The sequence below is a fragment of the Aulonocara stuartgranti genome, assembly GCF_965226115.1.
Source record: "Aulonocara stuartgranti genome assembly, chromosome: 13".
NCBI lineage: Eukaryota > Metazoa > Chordata > Actinopteri > Cichliformes > Cichlidae > Aulonocara > Aulonocara stuartgranti.
The window spans coordinates 8,095,191-8,119,124 of record NC_138949.1 but is presented as its reverse complement, the minus strand read 5'-3'; the positions used below and the strand labels follow the sequence as shown (position 1 = coordinate 8,119,124).

The following is a 23,934-nucleotide window of genomic DNA, read 5'->3' as shown; positions in this document are numbered from 1 at the left end:
ATCATGAGCGATCCCATGAAACATCTATAAAATATGACAGCTCCTGCTGCACAGGGACAATCGATGGCAGCCTACAGTATTTCCTAAGGCGCGAAGACTCAAGAGCGCTTCCGCAACGCTCGGGATCGGGTAGTCACCCCATCAGAGCAAAGGGTTCAGTTTTGAGGTCGTGCTCAGAAAAATCATTTTTTCCCCCTGGGATGTATAAAAAAAATAAGCAGCTTTCTGTCTGTGTGCTGTCTGAGTATGAGCAGAGGCGTTCTCGCCGCACAACAGTGACCACAGGACCGTGAAGCTTTAGAGGAGTCTGCAAAAACACACGCAGCAGCTCGTCTCAGGCTAAGACGCCCGTCCGGTGGCTCTTTGTGGCCTTCTTTGTCTTTATGTAAAAACCAATGCTCTCCAATGATGTGTTATGTAAAATTCCCAGAGGCTTGATTTAAATGGTTGGATATCCTGCATGCTAGCTTAGTTATACTCCAGTGCATCGCCCCTAAGAGCACATGGACGCTGCATGAAAAGCAAATGTAAATGCAGCCTTAGCTTCTTAGATAACAAGAAATTATGTCATGCGTTTTTTTCCCCTCTTATTGTATTATTATAATAATAAATAAAAAAAGGGGGACTTTTCTTACGCAGATGTTTCTTTTTTATCCGTACAATCACAGCATCCGGCTGTTCCTATGGCCTCTCTTAAAAGACAGCTTTAAGTTGCGAGGGAGCAGAGGTCCTGTGCCAGGGGCGAGAGTGGCAGCAAACCCTCGCCTGCTCTCCTGTAAATATCACACCCACAGAAATGTGAGGAGAAAAGAGGATTTGGAGGGGCCCGAGCAGGTCTGCAGCAGGTCTCCTGGGTCTCCCCCTTTGAGTGCTCGACAGATGACCAGGTGGTAATGTATTGTTGATCTTCATGTCGCATAGAAGCGGAGCTTAATACACTGTGTACACTACATCTGTTACATTAACATGCCTGTGGTTTTGCAGGTGACACCATAAAGATGTAGCTTTAAATTGTTTAATTCTCATAGAACTTGAGCATTCAGAGCATTTACCCATTCACATACACATGTTCATACAAGTACTTTTTTCTCTCTATCGAACATTCCCACTCCGACGAACTCTGCATTCAGTAGCTTGATGTTTTGGTATGTAAGGATCGAACCAACAACCTTCTGATTAGTAGAGGACTGCTCTAATTCTTGAGCTACAGCCACCTCCAGATTGTAGCAGTGCACCTACAAGGAGTTGCAGATGCATTTTATGCTATTTTAAGTGCATCGTTGTATAACAGCCTGGAAAAGATTGCCTCTGCATTAGAACTAAAGAAATCTAGTTTAATCCAACTAGTTTCAGAACTTGGACTCTATACTTCTTCAGTGGGATCTTTTCAAGGTCTTTACAACATCAAGTGATGATGAGTTGGTGTCCTAGTGTGTCTAAACAACAGAAGAAAGAAATGGAGATTCAGTTAAAGTTAAAGGTGGTGACTGCCTTTGTACATATTTCAGGACGTCGGTGGGGCAGTTTGAGTTCTTGTTGGCAGAGTTGGGATCACACATGTATCATACACATTTTATTATTTCCATATGATTATATATTCAGTACAAATTCTGAGTTACAAGTACAGTTGTTGCCAAATGCAGCAGTCTGATGGTCAGATCTGTTTATTTGCAAAAAAAAAAAATGGGAGGAAATTTTTTTCCTAGATCCAAAAACTAAATGGCACAATTACATCTAGCGAAATTACACGGTTGGTGTGAACGGCTACGTTAAGAATAGGTAAGTCTAAAAAAAACAATATTTGTATCTCATCAGATACAAGTAGCTTGTTGAATTTGACTTGTGAAAATACACAAGTTTACCAAAAGAGATCCATGAATTGAGACACAGTGCATGCACAGCATTTTGCTAACCAAGGGTTTTTGATGATTAGCCAGCTGTTTCAGCAAACAGAAGTCGTTGTACAGCCAATAAAGAGGGTACAGAATATCAGCTAAAAGCAAACTATTAAATACATTGTACAATTACACATTTAGCTTCTCCTACAGATTTATGCTCCTAATATCTCAAATCTACAATCTCACAGTCAAAGAAGAGAAGATTTGGATCTCTGAATTCGCAGAAAAGCATCACTTCTATTCAGCCAGAGACTGCTTTGAAAAGTCTTTTTTCTTTTTCTCGTCTTTTCAGAAATGTAATTAGGCTGTTAAAACTAAGAGCTCGAATTTAACTGAAAGAGCATAACATCCAATCTAATAAGAGGGCTCTTTAATGAGTAGCTAATTATCTACAGCATGGTGCACACAGGGTGCTATTGTGGCTTGAACTTGTGCAGGGAGCCAGCTGACTGGGGCACCCTTTGTGTTAGATTGGTTCCCACTTGGGAAACATTATTCACTGAAACATGGTTATGCTTTGCTTTATGCCTTTATAAAAGGCACCACTTGGATATGTTATGGGGTCAAACAGAGGTATGTCTATTCATTGGGATGATTGTGTTACTTTTAGGGGGGGGGGGGGGGGGGACACACAAACAAAGCATCTAAGCATCTAATCTTTAAGGAGTTGCATGAAATGAAAGGGTCTGCTGACTGCGAGAAGTCGACTGTCGTGACTCAAGTTTTTAAAGGAATCTCATAAAGTGTAAAGGATCTATCTTTGCCTTTAAGCTTATGTCAAGGCAATAAAGAGAATCACACACAACATAAAACAAGACCAAGAAAGCCAAACAACATGGGATGAGTGAGCCCAGTCAATAAATGGGCATGTATATTTGCTTGCTCAGTCATAAGAGATTTATTTTGGTGTGTGCATAAAACAGGACAGAGGCAATACATCATAAGCGACTGCATGCTCCGCCTTCGTTAAATGCACAGTAAGTTTCATCAGACAGAGTCTGGGGGTCCCCTAGCTGTTTCCTTCCTTTCTGTTTACCCAGCACCGCCCCTCATCTGTTCAAGCCCGTCTCCCTCTGACCTCCACAGCCTTAGCGCGACTGCATTAATTTTCCTAACAAAAATCAATCGGCCAAGGAATGGGACAAGGAGAAAGGGCCTTGTTATTACACCGAGCAGGAAACACCCTCTGACTGAGCGCGTACAGCTGTTTTTATAGGTAACAGTTCAACAGAGGGGTGGGGGGGGCGGCAAAGGGATTGCTCATTTCCCCTCACCCCATAGATGAGTCACTCCAAATAAACTTACACATGCCCTATGTAATGTCATTAGAAAATGAGGCTTAAAGACAATACAGGGGTTATTTGATGTGAATTTGTTCCCTGTTAATCATAAGGGAGAAGCATATGAGAGCAATTTGTCTGCAAAGATGGCAGTGGAGTGTTGAGGTTTGAAGAGGAAAATAAAGCACTCAGTCAAGGGAAAAAGAGGGCATATGACTGCAAATTCCCAGCCATGTGGCCGTTTCATTTTTGTCTATTTATGTGCTGGCTAGCTGAACAGAGTCGCAAACATTCCCTAAAACCAGATTAGGAAGTTATGAGGCCTATAATTAACCGGCTGTTTCAGCCGAGAGCTTCGGCTTCCTGTTTCCTAATGAAGAGCGAGTGAAAAATGATTTAATAATGCAACAAATGTGCCTTACGAGCTATTAATAAGTAGTACATAACATAAACATGACAACAATATTGGCTAGACATTTAAAAGAATGAATAAACTGTCCGCAGTGGGGAAAGTATAGAGTTATGGCAAGTTAAAGGTGAGAGGCAAACACTGAATGCAGAGCTTGGGATGCCATTACTCTGACGGCAAACAGGGGATCATGAGCCCAGGGAGTGACTGAGTGTGCGTGAGTGCGTTGGCGTGTGTGCGTGTTTAAAATGGTCTATGTGTTTAAAATGTGCTGCACAATACCTGCTAATTCTATTAAGTGCTCCTGTGGTGTGGCTGTGTGGTTATGGGTTGATGTAAATGGACGGCTGGTTGACTAAACAATGCAATAGCATTAGAATAAGGTGATTGGATGACAAAGTGCAGTAGAAGACCCGAGTCCAGCCACCTCAGGTCTTGCCAAGTCCATTACGTGTATTGGAGACGTCTCGATATCCGTCACTGGGAGTTGTCAGCTGAGAGAGAGGAGAGGTTGTTGTTTTGTTTAGCCTTCATCGTCAAGATGGCTTCCACCTCATGATATCTAGGTGCAGCTAATGCAATCAATCGAGGACCTCAAAAACACACCCCCCCCCCCCCAGCTTTTTTAAAAAATCTGCACTGGACCTTTCATGCTGTTTTAGAAAATGCTGGCAGTCAAAATGGCTCAACGCCAAGCAAAGCCTTAAGTTCTGTTTTCACCTTTGCCAAAAAGCCATCGCTGGCTGATTTCATGACATGTACCTGTTTCCGTAAGTCATTTGTACAGTTGCAGACATGCACACAGTGGAGGACAACAACAAAGTTAGAGACAATCGGGAGAGAACACAACACAGGCCGAGCTGCGCTAATCAGCATCGGCCACCAGCAACTCCTGAATTCTGGGAGGTAAAATTACATTTTTATTTAAAAGACGGGTGTTTTTTTGTGGCGAGCAATATAACGGCTTCTGAAGAGGTGTTCTACGGCAATCTAAAGCAATAAAAATATTCTAATAAAATAGGCTGATTCTTCTCATTGCTGGCCTCACTGAGTAGCAGCAGCTGTTTAGCTTTCAAGTCAGTGCTTGCCCCTCCAATCTACAGGCACTACAAAAGCACTCTACTGTAGTTGATAACCCGACTATGAATAAGCACATGAAACCAAGGGCAATTATTCACAGCACACTTTGAGACAAAAGCTGACTTGAGTGATGGGATCATCTTTGGCTGTGGCTTCAAACACAGCAGTCCTGTGTTGAACAATCAGACAGCTACAAAGTTGACCTGCAAAAGCTAATCTCACCATCCAATTGTGACTGCTACTATGACCTACACCTACAAACTAAACAACAGGAAGGCAGCGTGAAGGGATGCGCTGATTGAGTCGATAGTACAGCTAGAACAAATGTTTGGGACACCAACAAAGAAGAAAATCTAGTTCAGCTGTGCCAGCAGAAGCCTTGTTTTCACAATGTGTCCTCCAATTGTAATCACGACCGAGCTAAGGGGTAGCATGGAGACAGACACAGGAGGAGGAGACATAACTTTATTAGATCCATGTCACAGAGGGAATAGCTCATAAATGTTAAAGCTTTTGTTTGCAAGCAGCCATAGTTTGAGACAGCACCTCCGATGCTGTGCTCTATTCTTCACATTGTTTAACTTTTTTATTCTTTTATTATTATTCACTTCCACTGCTGGAAGTCTCTTCCTGTTAAAAGCTCATAGAAGGCCGTCTGATTGTTATTGTAGGGTCTTTAGATTACGATATAAAGAGGCTTGATGCAACTATCGTTGTGATTTGGTGCCATCTAAATGAAACTGAATTGAAATTTACTTAAATCTTTCATCTCTATTAGCGCATTTAAAAACTTGATTTATACATTTGCCTTCTGCACACATTCAAGTGAAAAGAAAGTGGGTAAAAAGTACACTCATTTTAGAGGAGCTGTCTCATGCCAAGCACAGCTAATGCATTGAAATACTGTCAGCTTTGTTCTTCTCTGCCACTCGCTCTAAGAGCCCGTCATTAAAAGCACTTGTGTGCAATGTGACTGTTTAAGTGTGTTGATTGGAGGAAAGTGTCAAGAGGTTGTTCCTTCTGCTTTAATTACTCCACAACAGGGTCCTTGCCACGGGAGCCGCAGGCTTTCTCCAAACCGGAGAGAAATTGCTTGAGTTTAATGTAACGATTTCCTCTCCCTGATATTAACCAGCTGTGCGTGACACCGGGCTCAAGTGAGGAGATCAATTCCCAGTGACAGCGTCGTCGTCGTCAGGCAGGCCAGTGAGCGAGTGAGGATGTGAAGGAGGATCACGGACCGCCACTTCCACCGAAGAGAGAGGGGTGTTGGTGGCTCGCTGCAGGTGTCTCAACCCGGCTCCCTCTACCACTCTAATGCCTCCCCGTGCTCCTTTCTCCGTCTATACATGACACCTGGTAGGGGGAGTAGGTGATCCCAAAGGACAGAAGGGATATATATATATACTTAGGCAGAAGAAAGGTCAGGCGAGCTGAATGTGGCAGGCAAACAGGCAGTGGGGGTCTGGGGGGTCTGGGGATGAATCACAGGAGAATTGGTGCATGGCAGTGAATGAATAACCCGCCATGGCTCCCCAAACCCCATTATTTCCCTCCTTCTCCAGCGGGGCCTGAAATTCATGTCTGCGCATGCTGCCAGTTCATTAGAGGGAGGATGTCATTCCTCTTCTGGCTGCGGCAGGACAGGCCAGGCGGGCCCCAGGAGGACCCGGCCCTGTTTAATTCCACATCAACCGCTCCACTGAGGGCCTTAATCTCTGCTTGTGTGATCAATACTATATCAGTGTAAATTAAAATGACAATTTTAAAGTAATTAAGCCTGTTAATGCTCGATTCAAATGTCATTATTTGCCTGAAGAGAAGCAGAGGGTGAGGGATGTGGATAAATGGTGCATGTATATCAAGGGGGGAAGTGGGATTTTTTTTTTTTTTTTGGGAGGGGGGGGGGGGGGGGGGGGGGGGAGGCTAAATTCGGAGCAGTGTCCGCAGTGACAGGTAGCCCGCTTTAAGTAGCACAGTCCAGTGTTGCCGCCACGGGCACCAAAAGGAGGGCTTAACAAAAGCGCATTAACTCTCAACCCATGCCGGCCCACAGATCTCTCCAATTTCAGAGGAGGATAACCCAATTGCTGAAATCTGATTTGTGCAACCAAACCCAATTATGGCCATATTAGATGAGAAGTGGCAGGGAGAGAACGCTTGCTGAGCGAGGCAGGAAAAATAGAGACTGTGGGAGGGGTGGGAGGAAAAAACGAAACGTTACACAATAAAAATGCACTTAACTATAGAATGAAGCCTCGCAGTAATTGTGTGATTGGATTATTTTTGTCTCCCTCCTCACTCCGCTTTTGAAAGGCTATTTAGAGTCATTGTTGGAGTGAAATAAATGGGGCCCAACGTTAACCTTGTCCCTGAGTGTGTGTGTGTGTGTGTGTGTGTGCTTCTGTGGCCTGTTCCATGTGCAGTGAGGTGATGTGTAAGTGAAAAGGAAATGAAATGATCACATTGTTGGTTGTTATTATGACAGACTCACAGCCCACAGCCGCCGACCCTCCACTCCCTCTTAAGACCAGATCCACCAATTACATCCAATTGCACTGGTTAGGGGCCACACTGGGCCCAACTGCCATACCTCTAAGTCCAGCTATCACTTTGCTCTGATAGGGCCTAAAAATATGAGCTCCACCTTCCACCTTGTGTCTCTTCCTTTTCATCATATCCCTTAACTTATACAACTTATACTTATTCCAAAAGGATGCAAAAGTCACGCGCTGTGAACTCGGGCTAATGAAGCGGCTAACATAATCATCCCCCCGAGAAAATACCTATATCTCACAATTAGTGGCTGCCACATCACGTGTTGACAAAACAAGAGGAGGTGATTAAAAGGAAGCCTTTAGCACGGGGGCGTACATCGGTCATGGATACGTTTGTCACTGCTCAGCTCATTCAGCAAAAAGATGCAAAAACAAACAAACAAACAAACCCACAAACAGCTGTCATGAGACAGAGTGACTCTGCGGAGCGGCTGTCACTGTGGCTGAACCACCTCAGTGACAGCTGGGAGGAGGAAACCGCTTGAAGCTGCTGTTATTTGGCAGCAAATGTCCCGCAGTGGTGCGATTCCTTCAGATGGATGATAAGAGTTTTCTCAGAGCTAGTTGTTATTAATTTGCGTCATCTTTATCCGTCGTGATCACCATTTAGTGGAAATCGAATGCTGAAAAATCATAGCTAATTTCCTGCGAATTAGGTAAAATGAAATGAATTGCGACCACAAAGTTTGCAACAGTACAGCACAAGTCCTACACCGTGTCCTCAGATGATCTAACTCCATGAATTATTAAATACGTGCCAATAGTTCCTAGATAGAAAGCCTCCCTGCTGAAAAACACCAGCGACCTGTGAGGATTTAATTAGCAAGGTGGGTGACACTATGCATCCCTGATCATGCTGGAGGGGGAAAAAGGACACCCAGGGGCTTTCAAGAGGGATGGAGAAAAGCTTGGCTTTGTATTGGTTTGCATCCAAGATGTCCGATCCATCATGCTGTCTGTTGACTGGTGTTAGCAGAGCCAGCCGTTATTAATTATCAGCTCATTTGGTGAGGAGGGGGGGTGTCAAGGGTGGAGTGTGGGTTTGAGGTAGTAGGTCCTCTTTGATCAATGTAACCAATCGCTCCAAGAGAACTCCACTGAGGGTGATTAAGGTCAGTCTGGCCTGGCACACTGGATGTTTCTTCTTTGAAAAAAGGAGCAGATGCTCCTGGGATGGATATGAGGAGAGGTGAGGCTGATAGCTAACTAGAGCATTAAATCTATCGCTGTAACTTCACTGTATGTGTCAGAGGAAGTTTGGCTTAAATGGAGAGAGAAGGGAGCAAAAACAGCTTTTTTAAAACTGCGAATCAACTGAGAGGCTGCACCAAGGTGAATATGGATTATTTTGAGCTGTGAGTCAGGCAAAACTACTCCAGCTGAGTCCAAAAATACAAATATAGAGTTAAAAATGAGCACAAAAGGCGTCTTTATAATCCATTTTTAAAAAGGTTTGAAAGGAAAGCTTCACACTCGCTGCCACATTTTTGGCTATACAAGCCTCACAAGCCTATTAGAATATTGAAAGACCTATGGGCTGTTTTCAGAAAATAAACATGTCAGGAAAGTCAAGCCTAGAAATTTTCGGCCTCATCCCCTCGCACATGGACATTTCTAGAATTCCCAGAATCAACCAATTATTTATTGTAAATTATGAAATATTCACAGTGGCTTTATGTTGAGGCACATTATTCTGAAATTGTTCCACAATATGCAGTCAGTTTTTCTGCAGATTGGTGAACCTCTGCCCATCTTTACCCCTGAGAAGCCTCTCTAAGATGCTCTTTATCCTCCCAATCATGTTCCTGAACTGCTGCCAGTTGCAAAGTGTTCCTCCAGCTGTTTCTGTTTTGTACCACTTATTTTTCCAGCCTTTTGGTGACTCCATCTCAACGTTGCATGGCGTGTTGCTGCCATCAAATTCAAAATAAGCTAATATATTTCATAAAATATTAAAACATATCAGTGTATATGTTCTTTTGTGAATAAACTATTGGTTTATGAGATCTGCAAATCATTGCTTTTATTTACACTGCATGCCAAATTTTTAGATTTGTGTCTATACTTAGATTAAATATACAAATAAAAATACAAATAAAACTGCCTAAATTAACTCCACATTGATTATTTACACAATAATACACAATAATAGTACCCCTAACACTAACCCTATCAGAATGTGTGGCTATCAGGGGACAAAAACACACATTTAAAACATCAAAAACGTCAGTTCGTTTTTCTAAAAGGATTATCATCCTAAGCTAACAGGGTGAATAATAATTATTATTATAGTGTAAGTGTTAAAGAATGCACTCATAAGTAAAAATTGTGGTTTTTGATCTTAATACTTCCGCTGTTGCCAAAATGTAGCATTATAAGTGAATAACACAGCATAATGGGGCATCATCGGTTACGCCAAGTATACGAATGCTGGCTTTGAGTGTGTGATGCATGTTAGTGAAGAATGGAGTGTGTGGGCTGAGTGGGGGTCTGTTTTCTTCCTCCTCAGAGAGTGGGTCTGTGAGAGCTGTGAGGGCTTTCAATAGAGAGAGGATTATGGAAATCAAAGCTGAGAGATTAGCTAATGGGGATATAATGGCCACTGACGGCTTGGGTCAGCCGGGCCATGCAAATGGAGCAACTATAGCTGGTGGAGGAGGAAGAATCGATATGTATGGTCAAAGCGCTGCCTGGAGATGGCCCTATATGAGCAACAGCTGAAACGTACACACACGCTGAGTGAGGGCCTGAAGCCAGCAGACAGAAGTGAGCTTTCAGCAAGAGGACCCGGCTCAAGTGGGGAAGAGGAGATATCGCCAGCTCCAGGCCCCGCTCCCTCTCACTGATGTCAACAGGCAGCATGTGATTCTCCCCAACGCCCTGGCTCTCATCCCCACTGACACAGCAGAAAGATGCAGATGCTGGTGCGGCCTCGCTCTCCACGCTCCATCAAATATCTATTCATCCCGCTTCGGGCCCAAAACACAACAAACGTCCTTGTAGACAATCAATAGTGCTGCGGCCAAGTATTACGACAGCATTTAGACACACTAAGTAGTTTATTTTCCTACAGACTCCGGACAATCTGACATCCGCCATTTAGGGTGTGCGGATATTAACCTTCTTCGGATGTACGAGGCAAAGTAGAAGTCGTAAAAAGCGATTGAGTGGGACACATGACGGCCTTCATCATCAAACTAAATGGAACGTCGCCTCTCTTATATATCAGAATACCAATTCTGAGCATGTCAGAAAAAAAAAATTTCAATTTCAGGTAGGAGCGGCAGGGACTCTGGCTCCCCCGCGCCTGGCCTCTCCCCTCTCATTTTCATTCCTGCCCGCTCGGCGCAGCCATTCATCAGGACCCGGGCAGAGGACACCTCCCGCCTGCTCACAAATGCATGGAGCAGGCAATAAAATTAACCTTGTGGCAATTGTTTTCCCACCCGTTTGATGGCCCCGTGTCAGCTCATCTGTTAACGGCGGAGAAGGAATAAAAAAGTCAAGCTGGGATGTGCAAAAAATTACGACTCGCGGGGGTGGTTGGGGTGGCGGGCCGGCGGGGGGGAAGATACCTGAATGAAGCCGAGCTAATGCCAGATTATGGAGTCAAAACTCGATCAATCAGCGTTAGGGAGTATCTGAAAACATGTTTGCTGCTGATTTGTGTCCGGGAACAATAAAGAGCGCTGAGAGTCTGCGAGGTGGGTGTTATGAAGACAACCAACAACAAGACGCAGTGATGTTTTTACAGTCCAGCGAGCCCCCACCACCCCCTCCATCTCTAACCCGGCCCTTTCCCTGGACAAGACAGGGATAGGAGGGAAGGAGGGGAGGAGGGGAAAGGTGGTGGGAGAGGAGTGGGGGGATAAAAATCCTTCAGAGGGTGTTTATTTGCTCTCAACACCACCTAAGCGATCAATATTTTTAATTTGGGTCCGAGTTATTATTTTTCACATCACTGCGCTGGGGAGCAGAGTAAAGTGGCTCATATTTTAGCACTAAAAAGATCGATATGACAGGCTCACCTTCACTCTGCCCCCTCGGTGGCTGCGGGGCTGCACATCATAATGGACGGCGGTGAGGTACACCCAGCCCGCCTCATGCTGGAATCACATCATTATCTGAGGCTGGAGACACCTCACCACCACCACCACAACGACATGCCACCCTCCGCCACAGGACAACAACACGGCCACCTCAACTGATTTACTCTCCTCGGCCAGATGCTCGGCTTTATCAGAGAGAGTGTGTGTGTGTGTGTGAGAGAGAGCGGTGCCGCAGCAATCCGGGGGGGTAAAGGCTCAACTGCCCCACAGATTTCCCTTCTTGTAATAAATGCATCAATTTCTCCGCTTCTTTACACAATCCATTAATTATATCTACATTTTCAGTCAAAATATTTTCACATAGAGAAGGCCCGCTCCCGAGGAATCATAATTCACCTGTGATGGCAGATTCATTGATTGTCGCTCAAGGCATGTCCAAAGTGTGTGTGCTTTTTTATTTTCTCCTACGTGCATGCTTGCACTGTGTTTATCTGCCTCTGCATGTGTGTGTGTGTGTGTGTGTGTGTGTGTGTGTGTGTGTGTGTGTGTGTGTGCACTTATGTCTGCCCACGAGAGTATGAGTGATGGCCATGGAGAGTTATGGCCCGGCGATATTACCGAGCTGACATCTACTCCATTCAAGTGGCCTCAGTCGGTGCCGTACTTCTCACCATATTGAAATAAGAGCTCTCTTAGATTTAGTTTGCAATATTTTAACCTGCTTATGTGCCCGCTGTGGCGTTTTTAAACACAGAGCTGGGAGGCAGAGCAGGAGGAGGAGGAGGGTAGATGCTGGAGCTAGTTAACCTCTGTGTGCAAAACCAACAGACTCTACATGGAGACCCTTCCTCTGTGACCCCACTTTAACTGGAAAGTATATAATCTCTATATGCAACCGAGTTTGTGTCCTCATAAAAAAGCGGGGGGTGGGGTATAGGATCAAGTCGTTGTTTTTTTTAAGAAGGGAAAAAGAGGAAGGCAATAAATGTGAGTGACATGGATTTCTGGGCAATGGTTTAAACACAGTGAAACTGAAGCCCTGTCAGCACAGACGGACACTAAGCGTTCATAAATTCCTGCCTTAGGAGAGAGGGACTGATGATTGCATTACAGCATGCATCATGGGAATCACCTCTGCAGGAAGATGAACCAGGAATCTGAATGCAACTTCAGGAAGTCAGGAAATAAAGGCGTTAATGCTTTGCTTCAGGTGGGGTTTCTCTGCATAAAACTGGGACTCTTGCTTTCCTTTACTTAAATAATGAGGCTCCGGTTTCACAATCCACTTGTAGTAGTCTTTTTATTCCCTTTGCAACAGGATCTAGTTGAGCCTGCCCCAAAACACAGACTGACTGAGCTGAGACTCTGAGGCAATTTTGTATTTGTATCTTTGGTGGTCAAATTAGATTTAATGTTAGATTTGACTTCCATGTCATACCAAACTTACCATTATCTATCAATAAAACATCCCCCAAAAAGCACTATCAGGTTTCACAAATGCAAAACACAGAAAAGTGTTACAATATACACTTTTAAATTCCAATAATCTATTCATATTGTTTTTGTATTTCTTCTTTATCTGCTTCCTTTTTTTCATCTTTTTTCTTCACGGCACATTTTCATTTTTACTTCAAATTCATCCATCCATTCATGAGAGCCTCACCCACCTGTAGAGTGGCTCTGGAAACCTCACCTCGCCCGCCCATCTTCAAATGTTAAAAGAGCTTCTGGCCTCCTTCCCCACCCACCCATATGCATTTTCATTAATTAGCAGCAAATTCCAGTTGAATTTCAGACAAATAAAGGTCTGCACGATAGCATCAACAAACTGTTGCTTGTTTATTTTCCGTTCATAAATCATATTCGCTTAACTTAGTTACACCCAGTATTTCTCCTCTGGGCATACACGCCGTACTGCAGTGGCTTTGTGCCTCAACAGAGGTTTGCACTGTGCTGGAGTCTACTCCTGTCTGTGTGGGGTAAAACGCAGACAGGTCGTTAGTCCGTCTTAGGACAAAGTCAAAGAGACAGACGGATATGCAAACACAAACTCACTCGTACAGCCGATTTAGAATCTCCAATCAACCTAACAAGCATGGATGGCCGGAGGAAATTTGAGCAGACACAGAAAACCGCCCCCGCAAATTCGACTAGCAGATTAAAACCCCAGAAGCTTTCTTACATGACGTGACAGTGCTAACAACTGCACCGTGCTGCCCAGCTTCAAATGCAATATACATATGAAATTAGATTTCATACAAATTAGTTTGACCCAAGGCTTCTACTGTCATCCTGTCCTACTTAGCAAAGCTGGGCTCTACTGTAAATGTATTTTTGTCAGAATCCTGGCTTACCTGAGAGAGGACTCAACCTTGGTGGTTATAAGACTCATTCTGAAGCCACAAACACAACTTCTGCTCCATTATTCCAAACAAACTAAGATGCTTAATGCAATCATAATAAAAATTCACTCAAATACAAACGATTTAAGATTCATGCTAAATGTTGCCTCTGCTGGGTCACCATTTGCAGTTTGTATCAACTTGATACACTTGATCAAATCAAGCAAGCACAGCAGATTTGTCTCATCTTCACGTTCAAGGACACAAATCCAAGGGAAAAACAAAGCAGGACAAAGTGCTAACACAAAACATAAAAAGAAACAGCGGTCTCCTGTCAAAGCACGAGGCCTGATTTATCCTCTACTCTCTGCTCTCATTCCTGTCCTGCAGACCACAGACATGAGAGAAGCCTTTAATTTCCCATTAAAATGCCCCGGAACAACTGAGGGCTGAGGAGGCGCCGTGTGCCTGCTCTGTGTGGACAGCTTGATTAGGCTTGTGTGACTGCGGTAGGTGTCCTTTCTGTGCAAGCTGCAGAGACACCAGAGCAAAGTGTGTGTCGGGACGCAGTAGCATCAGCATCAGCGCACGTCACTCCAGATGACATGGGCTGCAGCTCCAGGGCCAGGCCTACGATAAATATTAATGGCCAAGAACAAGTGGATTGGGAGTTGAGTTATCAGGGCGGGCCTTCCTAATTGACATTTTACCTGCTGTATACCTTAACGGGGCTGTAAAACACCAGGCCGGGGCTCAGCCGTAGGGGGGAACATGTCAGTCAAGGTACCGCCACCTTCCTCTGGGAGGAGAGGAGGAGCTACCAGCTCGCCCGGCTTCTCATTGTTCAGATTTTTCAGATTTGACATGCAGGTATTACACGGTGCTATTATCTAGCAATTATTGGAAAGATGCTTTAAGAGATGTGAGGACTGGAATCTAAATAATTCTAATAAATTATGAAAATGAAAAAAGCCAAGTCTTTCCTATAAAAAACTAAATTAGGCTTCGACATTCTTATTTTTGCATTACTTGTCATTATTTATATGTTTAAAATTATTTATTTTTTTTTTGGGGGGGGGGGTTAACATTTCTTTTTTAGCTTTATATTTCTTTACATTTCATCAGTTGTGTTCATGCTTATGACTTGAATTATTACAATTTAATATTCTACTTATTTACTGGAAAAAATCCATCCATTATTCAAAGGAGCATATTGAAATATTTCATTTAAAAAAGCAAAAGTACAGATTGTTTGCAAAAAATAGCTAAAAACTGGGAAGAAAAGACAAATTTTATATCATATTTTCTTGATTTAGGCATTAGATGAATCATCAAGTTGCAATAAATCAATCACTGCAAGGAAATAAATTGACCGTCTTATTATAGGGCTCCATGCATTCATGTCAACGCATTTATAAATTGCATTCCCCTTTGCATTCACTCTCAAACACACACACACACACAACGTGTGTGTGTGTGTGTCCCAAAAAACGTCCCAAAAAACACCAACACAAACATATATGCATACACATACACGGATGCATGCAGGAAACACAGCAGCACACACTCACACCGAGTGGAATCTCAGGACCCAGAAATGTGTTCCCACTTACATTATCTGAAAATTGACAAGCGGGGCAGACAACAAACAATTATCCCCAGAGCACAGGGAGGAGGGAACAAAAAAAAAAAAGATCGAAGACTGAGAAAACAAATAGAGGTGATGTCATCAGAGCTAAATGGCAAGCCCTGTGTGAGAAAGACTGGAGAGTCTATTCATATTTACTGTTGCCAGGATTTCAATATCAACATCATCGAAAGCACATCAGATGTTTCTCTTTCCGCTGACTGACTCACAAAGACGAGCACAAGCTGCCGTCTGTATTTGAGGAAAATTAAAATATAAAAAATGGTGGAAAAAAAGAAAAGAAAAAAAGGTTAATCCATAGACAAACACCATTAAATAAACAGATCATAATGCTGGGATATTAGCGGCGCTTATGTGAAATGGCAGATAATTAGATTTGGGAAAGGCCAGTGTTTGTAATATTTTTTTGAAAAGAGCAAATGTGACTCAGTGGGTGCTGTGATTTATGAGCGTTTGTGGAGGTGCAGTGTAGCGTGGCGATAACGCACAAAGTGCTGAGGAGATCCAAGATAGACGCAGGCAGCGATCACAGACAAACTGGGTCTGGGGGCACGGTCCATAACTGGACAACATCCATATGTTATTTTATAGTCTATCTACATAATCTCCTGGGAACGCGGAGATCATTATCTGATGCACCTGCAGCCTGGTCACTATCAGCCATAACGCTACAACATAAAACATGCTTCTATGTGGAGAGAGAGCAGCACTCAATCCTCTGCTGCTGGTGTTACAATTGAGCATTTGGCTCCACCTAGAGGGCACAGAAGCTGTTTAGCAGGAGGAGGTATGGAAAGAGTCATTGAGAAGAAAAATGATTTTATAAGTGTCGATTTTAAGGTCATAAACATGTACGAAACAGGACAATTTCTCCACTTTTTTTTCTTTTTTAATTGAAATATGCTTTGTTTATAAATCCCAGCTCACGTTTAGGAATCTATGATTTACTAATCAGTACTGAAACAATCCCCAAGCACTTCCAGCCTCAGCTCAGCTGAGTTCCAGATCTCTACTGCCATCTTGTGGTCATCTGCGTTTACTGCAGGTGTTAGGAAAACTGAGCAAGGTGGCTCCTACAATGTGAGCAGCTAACAACGTGAGTGTCATGTATCACATTAGGTGACACTTGGCTGTGGGAACGCAGGTGCAAAGCTGTGTCACAGCTGCTGCTGCGTCACTCCATCTTTCATTTATGCACTCATATCAAACCAAAACCAGGTAATGCGGTTGTCCGTTTCCACAGACTCAGCTCATATGTAACAATTACATGGTGTGCGACAGCTTTTTAGTTCATGTTCTATCTACAGAAAACAAACAGAGCAATGCCAACCACAGACTAAAATACCACCACAGTGTCCTATTTTAGGAGGATATTGTGGTGCCATTTCAGTCACCTATCACAAAATTGCTTCTGCACTGGCACGTATCAAATGTTCTTGATAGCATTAGAATTCATGTGAAATGTGTAAAGAGCAGGTGGTGGCAGTGGTGGGGTTGTGTGGATCAAAGCATATAATTTTATATATATGCTGAATTGTTAGCATATAGTTAGGGCTCGATCAAGTGGCCCTGAATTCTCCTTTAGTTATGCTGCAATAGGTGTATGCTCCTGGGGGATTCCCATGATGCATTATGTGTTTCTACTTCAGTCACCTTTCTCATTCACTATGTGTTAATAGACCTCTGCACTTTTCTCTGTATCTACTATTATTGTAGGCTCTACCTTACAATATAAAGCGCCTTGAGACGACTATTGTTGTGATGTGGTGCTGTATAAATAAAACTGAATTGAACTTTTAAGCTTCAAGCTAAGTTAATAAGAAATTTTTTCATCATTTTTAGGGTACAAACTGTCTGCTAATGGAGTTCTACTTTGATACAACTAGTCTGAGGTCTGGGGCCTCGCTCTGTGTGAAGTTTGCATGATTCTCCCTGTGCTTAAGTGAGCTCTCTCCAGCTATGCACAGGTTAGGTTAACCGGTGACTCTAAATCGCTGTAGGTGTGAATGTGAGTGTGAATGGTTCTCTATCCCGCTGCGTTGGCCCTGTTCTGTGGCTACACATCCTAAGTGCATTAAAGATGATTAAATCCAGTACCAAATCTTCATGTTGAGCAATAAAAATTGATTCAGACCAAATGATTGAGCTAGTTAGCCATCCCTATCACAACAGATGTAAGCTTATAACAAACAATCCTTCTTTTTCTGTGTATTTATCATACATGTACATCTGAAGGAGTGCACAGGAATGGCACTTTGCCTCCTAGCAAGGAAACTCAATATTGTATATTTAGCATTTAGCATAATCCCGGTGAAATCCAATCATCACTAGCATGTAATTCATGCAAGAGAGCCAATGAAAATAAAGTGAACAGTCAAAGCACTCACTACCTTTTAAGCTGCGTTGACTGACTCGCATCAACTTCTGCACTGATGCAAGAAAACATTACACCCTAAGTTAGCAGTGTTTGCTTACCGCCATCAAATGCCACCCACTGAAATCAAGATTTTTTTTTAATACGATCGATATTGTGGCTGAAAAGTAGAAGATCTTTTTTTAAAACAGCTACAACAGCAAAAATTAACCAAGAATATTTCTTACTCCTTCTGTTTAATAAGTATAAGTGCTTATCAGCTTTGTTAAAGTTTCTACATTACCATGTTTATACTAACTCAACATTTCCTGCACCTCTTTCATTGATACACATCATTCGACCACTTTAGAGAATAAGTGAGGTAGAAAGAGGGGAACAGAGGGCAACCACCAGAAAAACAAGGAACGACAGAGAGGGGATGGCAGAGATGGAAATGAGGCAGGAGACACTTTCACAACTGGGGTAAATCCACACAGCAGCCGATACAATCTATCAAACGCCACTCACTGTGAAATGCTCCTGGGATCTGTAGTTCTCATCGAGGTAGACGCGGGCTCTGCTGTATTCCTTCAAGGCATCGCTGGACAACAGCTCTCTGAGGGACAGAACACACCAGGTCATATATAAGCAAAAAAAAAAAGTTCAAACTAGCGCAAAAAAGTTGAGATATGACCTAAATGGCTAAAATTTTGCAGGGGGTGTTGCACGGTCTATAGCACTACAAAAAACTATCAGACAAACTTATGAGCACAACACTTACTTCACAAAATTATCCACGTGTGACATGGACTCCTCGAAATTCTTCCCACCCACCTCCTGACAATGCAGTGCCAAGAAGTGAGGCTTATGCGACTGTACTGTCTGAAACACAAGACAGAAAAAAAGCACAGGTGAAAAGAGAGCAAACAGGACAAACAGTTGTGTTTCACTTCATTTTATTTTTTAAGTGGAGTACATCCACAACAATAACTGCAGCACGCCCATTTTCACACAATAAACAAAGCTAAATTTGAATCATTTATCCAAGCGTAAAAACCTATATTGACTTGGCACCTGGGCCTCTACAATTCTTCCTAACGCGACTCTTTGACATGCTACTATATTTACACAAGACAAAGTGCCTTGCTAATTTAGGCAGAAGGCACTTAGTGAGCTTGTTCCACACGCGTAACGCTGGCCCCTCTTCATCTACAACCAGAGATGGGCCTGCAGATCTCTATGTATGTACAGCAGGGTGTGACAGACGCTCACACATCGCCATTAGTGCTGACACCTCACTCAGTGTACCAATAACAACTGCACCGCTCCAGCGATATATCAGATGCTTATTAGAGTTTGGGCAAGACTCCAGGAAACAGGAAAAAAGTGATGATTTTTATTATACGGCTGTGAGCAACAAACACTTCCTGGAAGCTATCTCCCCCTGAGTCACATGACCTCCTATTACACATTGGGAGGTGTTTGTGAGCACCCTGTCAGAGGTGCTCAGAGTGGCTGACTTCTAATGGAAAATCAATACCAGCGAGTGATTTACAGCACTCACAAGCACTCACAGGGTCGCCCCTATGGATGTCAGGCGCGAGCTATACATCATTGTCGCAGCCCGGTGAGTGGTGGGGGCTACAAATGATCCCTGGACCCCAATGGAGCCACGCTACTTCACCAGCTCCCGCCCCCACCTCAGCATTGCATTATGCTCACTACAGGCCCAATCAAATAAAAGTAATGTATGGCAGTAATGCTATGGATTTTCCATCAACCTATGGCTTGTCACTTAGCTCGATGACCCAGGAGCGGGGACCTGCAGAGGCCCCAAAGCTGGAAAGATTAGTGCACCTATCAACTCAAGATGGAAAAGGTCACACTCTCAAGGAGCTTACAACTAATGTCAGGCTGGAAAATGGTGCACGCACACTGACGCGCCTGTGCCGTTTTCTATTTATCTTTCCACACTGTAAATTCTGGTCTAGGCGAGCAATCAGACAGAATCCGTGTAGTAATATCATTATCAGGCTCACCAGTGCTATCAGGCCAGAGCCAAACAGCATTGACTGATGACCTTAGTTTGCAAAAGAAAAAAAGAAACCTTCGGACTAGCTTCTAATTAGATATAATTAGATAGTTATTCAGTTGACGTTTGAGAGTCGAGCAGTGACCGATGTGTTGACAAGCTGCGTACTGAATCTATGACAAAAGATTTTATGGTGCGTAACGATAGTGGAGAGGAGAGGACTGCCTCCAGTGACATCTGCTGAGGCAAGGGTGAGAAAAGCCTGTTTGGCCACATTGACACTACCAACAGAGAGCTCCCATATGGGACCATTTTTCAAACTCACAATGGTGTCAAGACGCTGATGTGTTTGATATGAAGGTGTGTCCTCATATCCTCTCTCTCTCGAACGCTCCATGACACCATCTGAACTCCGAGGACGCACCCGGGCGTCTAAATGACATATTTGTTTAACTGGAGCGGGAGCCGAGGAGAGATGTGCTGTACCAACAAAGTCAGATCAAAGTCGCGATCTCATACTTTACATGTATTCAGAAGATGGTCCTAACACAGATGTAGTTTGATGGGGGGATGAGCATGCATCAAAAAAACAAAAAGCAAAAAGCTAAAGTGTGCACTGCTAAAACCCGATTATATGAATGAATGTGTTGACAGGAGCGGAGGATTTAACTGGCAAGTAAGGGTTTTTTTCTCATTGTAATTTTGAGTATTTTGAGACACATAATGGCTGTCAATCAAAAACAATGGTCCTAGGTCGTAACACATATTGTCATTTATCACCTTTTTTCAACTGTAAATTAAGTCCTCAATGTTAAGCTGTTAATATCTATTTTATCTCACAAGATAAAGTTATCTCACTTCAGTTATTGTTTCGTTGTTTTGTCAAAAAACATAAAACTGAGTCAGTCTGACCTCAGAATGATATCAATTTATTATCAATTTGATATATATCAGCAATTAAATGCAGTCTCTTTCTGATAATACAGTATTTGATAAATTGTCAGAAATCACTTCTCTGTTACTGCCTACATAGACATAAATTTACATATAAAAGAAATTCACATTTGACTTTGAGATCTGCACTCAGAAATCTAACCAGCTAGAAGCCAGCGGAGTCTGTTCTCGAGTTGTGCTTATTAACAGACTCATTTAAAATGAGGAAACATGCTGGCAATTTGTCAGACGGCATTTGCAAACTGTCAACAATCTCTATGAGAGTGACCTCTTGTTCGTAGTATTTTCAGAGCATTTTAATTTATTTAATAATATATCGAGAAGAAGAAAGCAGCTGGACTCCTTTAGCCTGAAAAAGTCTAGTTGCTTTCTTTTTCAAGCTGTCAAGATTACCATGAGCTGGATGACTGAGAATAGCCAACTCTCGTACTTCACCAGCCCTCACAACGATTATATGACTGTGTGTATGACTACACGGGGAAACAAACTAAGGCCCCAGTCACACAATAAGGCCTAAAGACCGATCAGTGAGCCCATGATAACTACCGGCTGAAGAGGAAAACGTGTATTTCCAGACTGGTTGGTCCTTTGCAATTGTATTGGTCACCAGCAGATTGATGGAGTCACCTGAAGTTTCCAGGGAAGATGCCATCATGTTCAACTACATGCTAAGCAGTTGTGAAACTGAAGAATACGTCATAAATCAGAGACCGTTTGCCTACAAAGTAAATGTTTTATGTTTTGCCAGGAGGCCTCTGAGTCTGTGTGACTAAGACCCAAGTTAAGTGAAAAATGAGTTATGGGGGGAACGAAACAAAAGTTTATTGCTTCTGAAGTATTCTAAGAGTTTAGGCACCACTGGTCGAGCCACCCTGAAAGCCATACACAAGTTATTTTGCATTGCTGATGGTTGCTAACATATTTAGCTGTATGGCAACAACTGCAGGCCTTGACACCAGAAGCACATTACTAAGCACTAATCACTTGACATGAAATTGAGCCAATGTGTCAGAAGTAACCATAATCCTGCCTTTAGAGACAAAAAAGCACACATTACATTAGCTAGCTATTCATATTTATGCCAAAGCACTTGGCAAACTTTGTGTTTTATGTGTGAAAAGGTCACAAGAAGTACTATGCACCAGATATCAACAGAGATAGAGGGCCTTTTATGAGAACTAATCAGAAAAGCCTGAGTCCTATTTCATGGTTCCTTTTTGGAGGTGGGAAACAATCAGAGGGATCAAAGGAGCTTGTACGCTGTCAAACAGCTGGGATTGTTTGTCTTACTGTCCCATTCCAGCACAACCACTAACTGGGAAGAACCCAAAACGAGAAACATTGGGTGTAATGGTGGTTATTAAGATAAGATAAGAGAGATAAGATAGAACTTTATTAATCCCTCGGGTGGGTTCCTCTGGGAAATTCGACTTCCAAAAAGCACAGCAACGACCGAAGTTACAGTTACAAGGTTATTAGGTTATTAAGTTATTTTTATTAGCAGATTAAACCAAAAGACCATCTCATCTAGTGCATGTGAGATAGCCACGATATGGGGTAATTGGATTTCAGAGACTTATTTTAATTGCACACATTGGTCTGTTTAATCAATTAACTATCTGATGCCCTTAAGCACTGTACAAGTACAGATCACAAGACTGGATGCTGGGATCTCACACAATCACTGGCTTGTGACAGGCCATAGAAGTTTCCAATGCAAATCAGCTGGGGGATTATTCAATTCAGTGCGGTGCAATGCAAAGCACTGTTTATACTACTGCACCAGCAATGGAGAGATCCCATTTTCACCAACCTATTGCAAACAAGTGGGACAAGCAAATGAACCTGCTTTGCCTACATGTAAATAACTGAGATGTCCTGACACAGGGTCAAAAGTCCTAATAAAGGATTTGATTCAGTTGCATGAGAAGTCAAGAAAATCAGAAGCAAAGCCTCTGAAAAAAAAAACAAGTACAGCAGTTAACAGTTCGGCCTTTTCCACTTCACTTGGATTTATAGCATCCAATAAAATGTAACCAGCAGCTTAGTCCAAGTGCCGAGAGTTCACGCTGCCTGTCCATAAAATAAAAAATAAAATTCAGTATCAGGAAGCTAGGATCCCATCAAATAAAGATTTTTTTAATCTAAAATAATTATCTTTTTATGTTTTTGGTTTTACTAAAATGTGCCTTCTTATGTTCATATAAGTAAAAAGCAAATAAAAAAATGTGAATGAGTAATATGATAAACTTTGTATTATTTCAAGCTTTACATGAGTTAAAACTTTCGGTTCAGCAGTACATTCCTGTAAATCTCTTGAGTTCTTCTTTTATTCTACTTGTCTCACACATAAGGTGTCTGAAGGCCACCGTCTTTGTTTAACTAAACTTAACTGAACAAAGTTTTGCTCAAAATATGCTTGAGTATGAAACAGCACAACCATTATAAATAAGTTAAGTGCTAAGATTAAATAGAGAACATGAGAAACAAATCACACAAGCATAGAGAGGAATAACTTTTAATTGCATGACAGTACAGTACCAAAGGCAAACATACCTTTGAGCTTCAAGCAAGGCGTGCCGTTAAAATAATTTTTCTTCCTTGAGGAATTCCCGCATGCGATCATTTCGACCATATATAAAAATACAGCAGGTAACAAGTTTGGTACCAACAATGACCTAGAGCCTTAAGGGCCAATTTTAAATTATGTATTTATTATTTATGATTTATGATTTATTAGTTTTAACAGCTTCTACTGTGTAATTTGTCGTTAAAAAAAATGACAACACTTGTTCCTTACAATCTTGTTATTAATAGTCGAGGGAGTGTGAAATGCACTGAGCTGCTTTGAAGCAGCAATCCATGCAGCTTTTTGCAGGGTTTTTAGTTTTTTCCTGATGACAAAATGGTCCTGTGTGGTAGAAGTGAAGTTTAGTGGATGTGAGACCAAAGTTCGGTATAAAACAAGCTTTGGATTCTTGCCAGGTGAATGCACTGCACGAGTCTTGCCTGTAAACAGCTTTAAACATACAATGTGCTTTTTCCGATTGCAGCCGCTGACAATTTTCATTGAAAAAAGGGAGAATTGGTTCAGAGTTTCTGGCCAAACGGCAACCAAATCAACTGAGAGCAATGTGTGCTCCAGAAGGATTGTGGCAAGCTGGCCCAGCGAGGCTGATTGTAGTTAACTCTAGCTGTTTCTGCTGGCTGTTCCCAGCCGTGCAAAGTTCAGAGTCTGGTGCTTCTTTCCATGACGTCAGCCGGCAACAGCACAGAGCTGGCATGAGGCTACAGGCCCGCCTGGTTCACACAGGGGCACATCGCTCTCTCT

The 23,934-nt window shown here is 42.6% G+C and overlaps 1 protein-coding gene across 2 annotated transcripts in view; it reads right to left on the bottom strand.

Annotated features, from left to right (window-relative positions):
- Positions 1-23,934, bottom strand: part of inpp5a (inositol polyphosphate-5-phosphatase A) — a 155,333-nt gene that overhangs the window by 81,437 nt on the left and 49,962 nt on the right. For both annotated transcript variants that reach the window (XM_082556407.1, XM_082556408.1), the window contains 2 exons: positions 18,399-18,499; positions 18,146-18,233 (listed from right to left, as the gene is read on the bottom strand). In XM_082556407.1, coding sequence (XP_082412533.1) covers positions 18,146-18,233; positions 18,399-18,499 — 189 coding nt within the window. The remainder of the gene's footprint in view (positions 1-18,145; positions 18,234-18,398; positions 18,500-23,934) is intronic.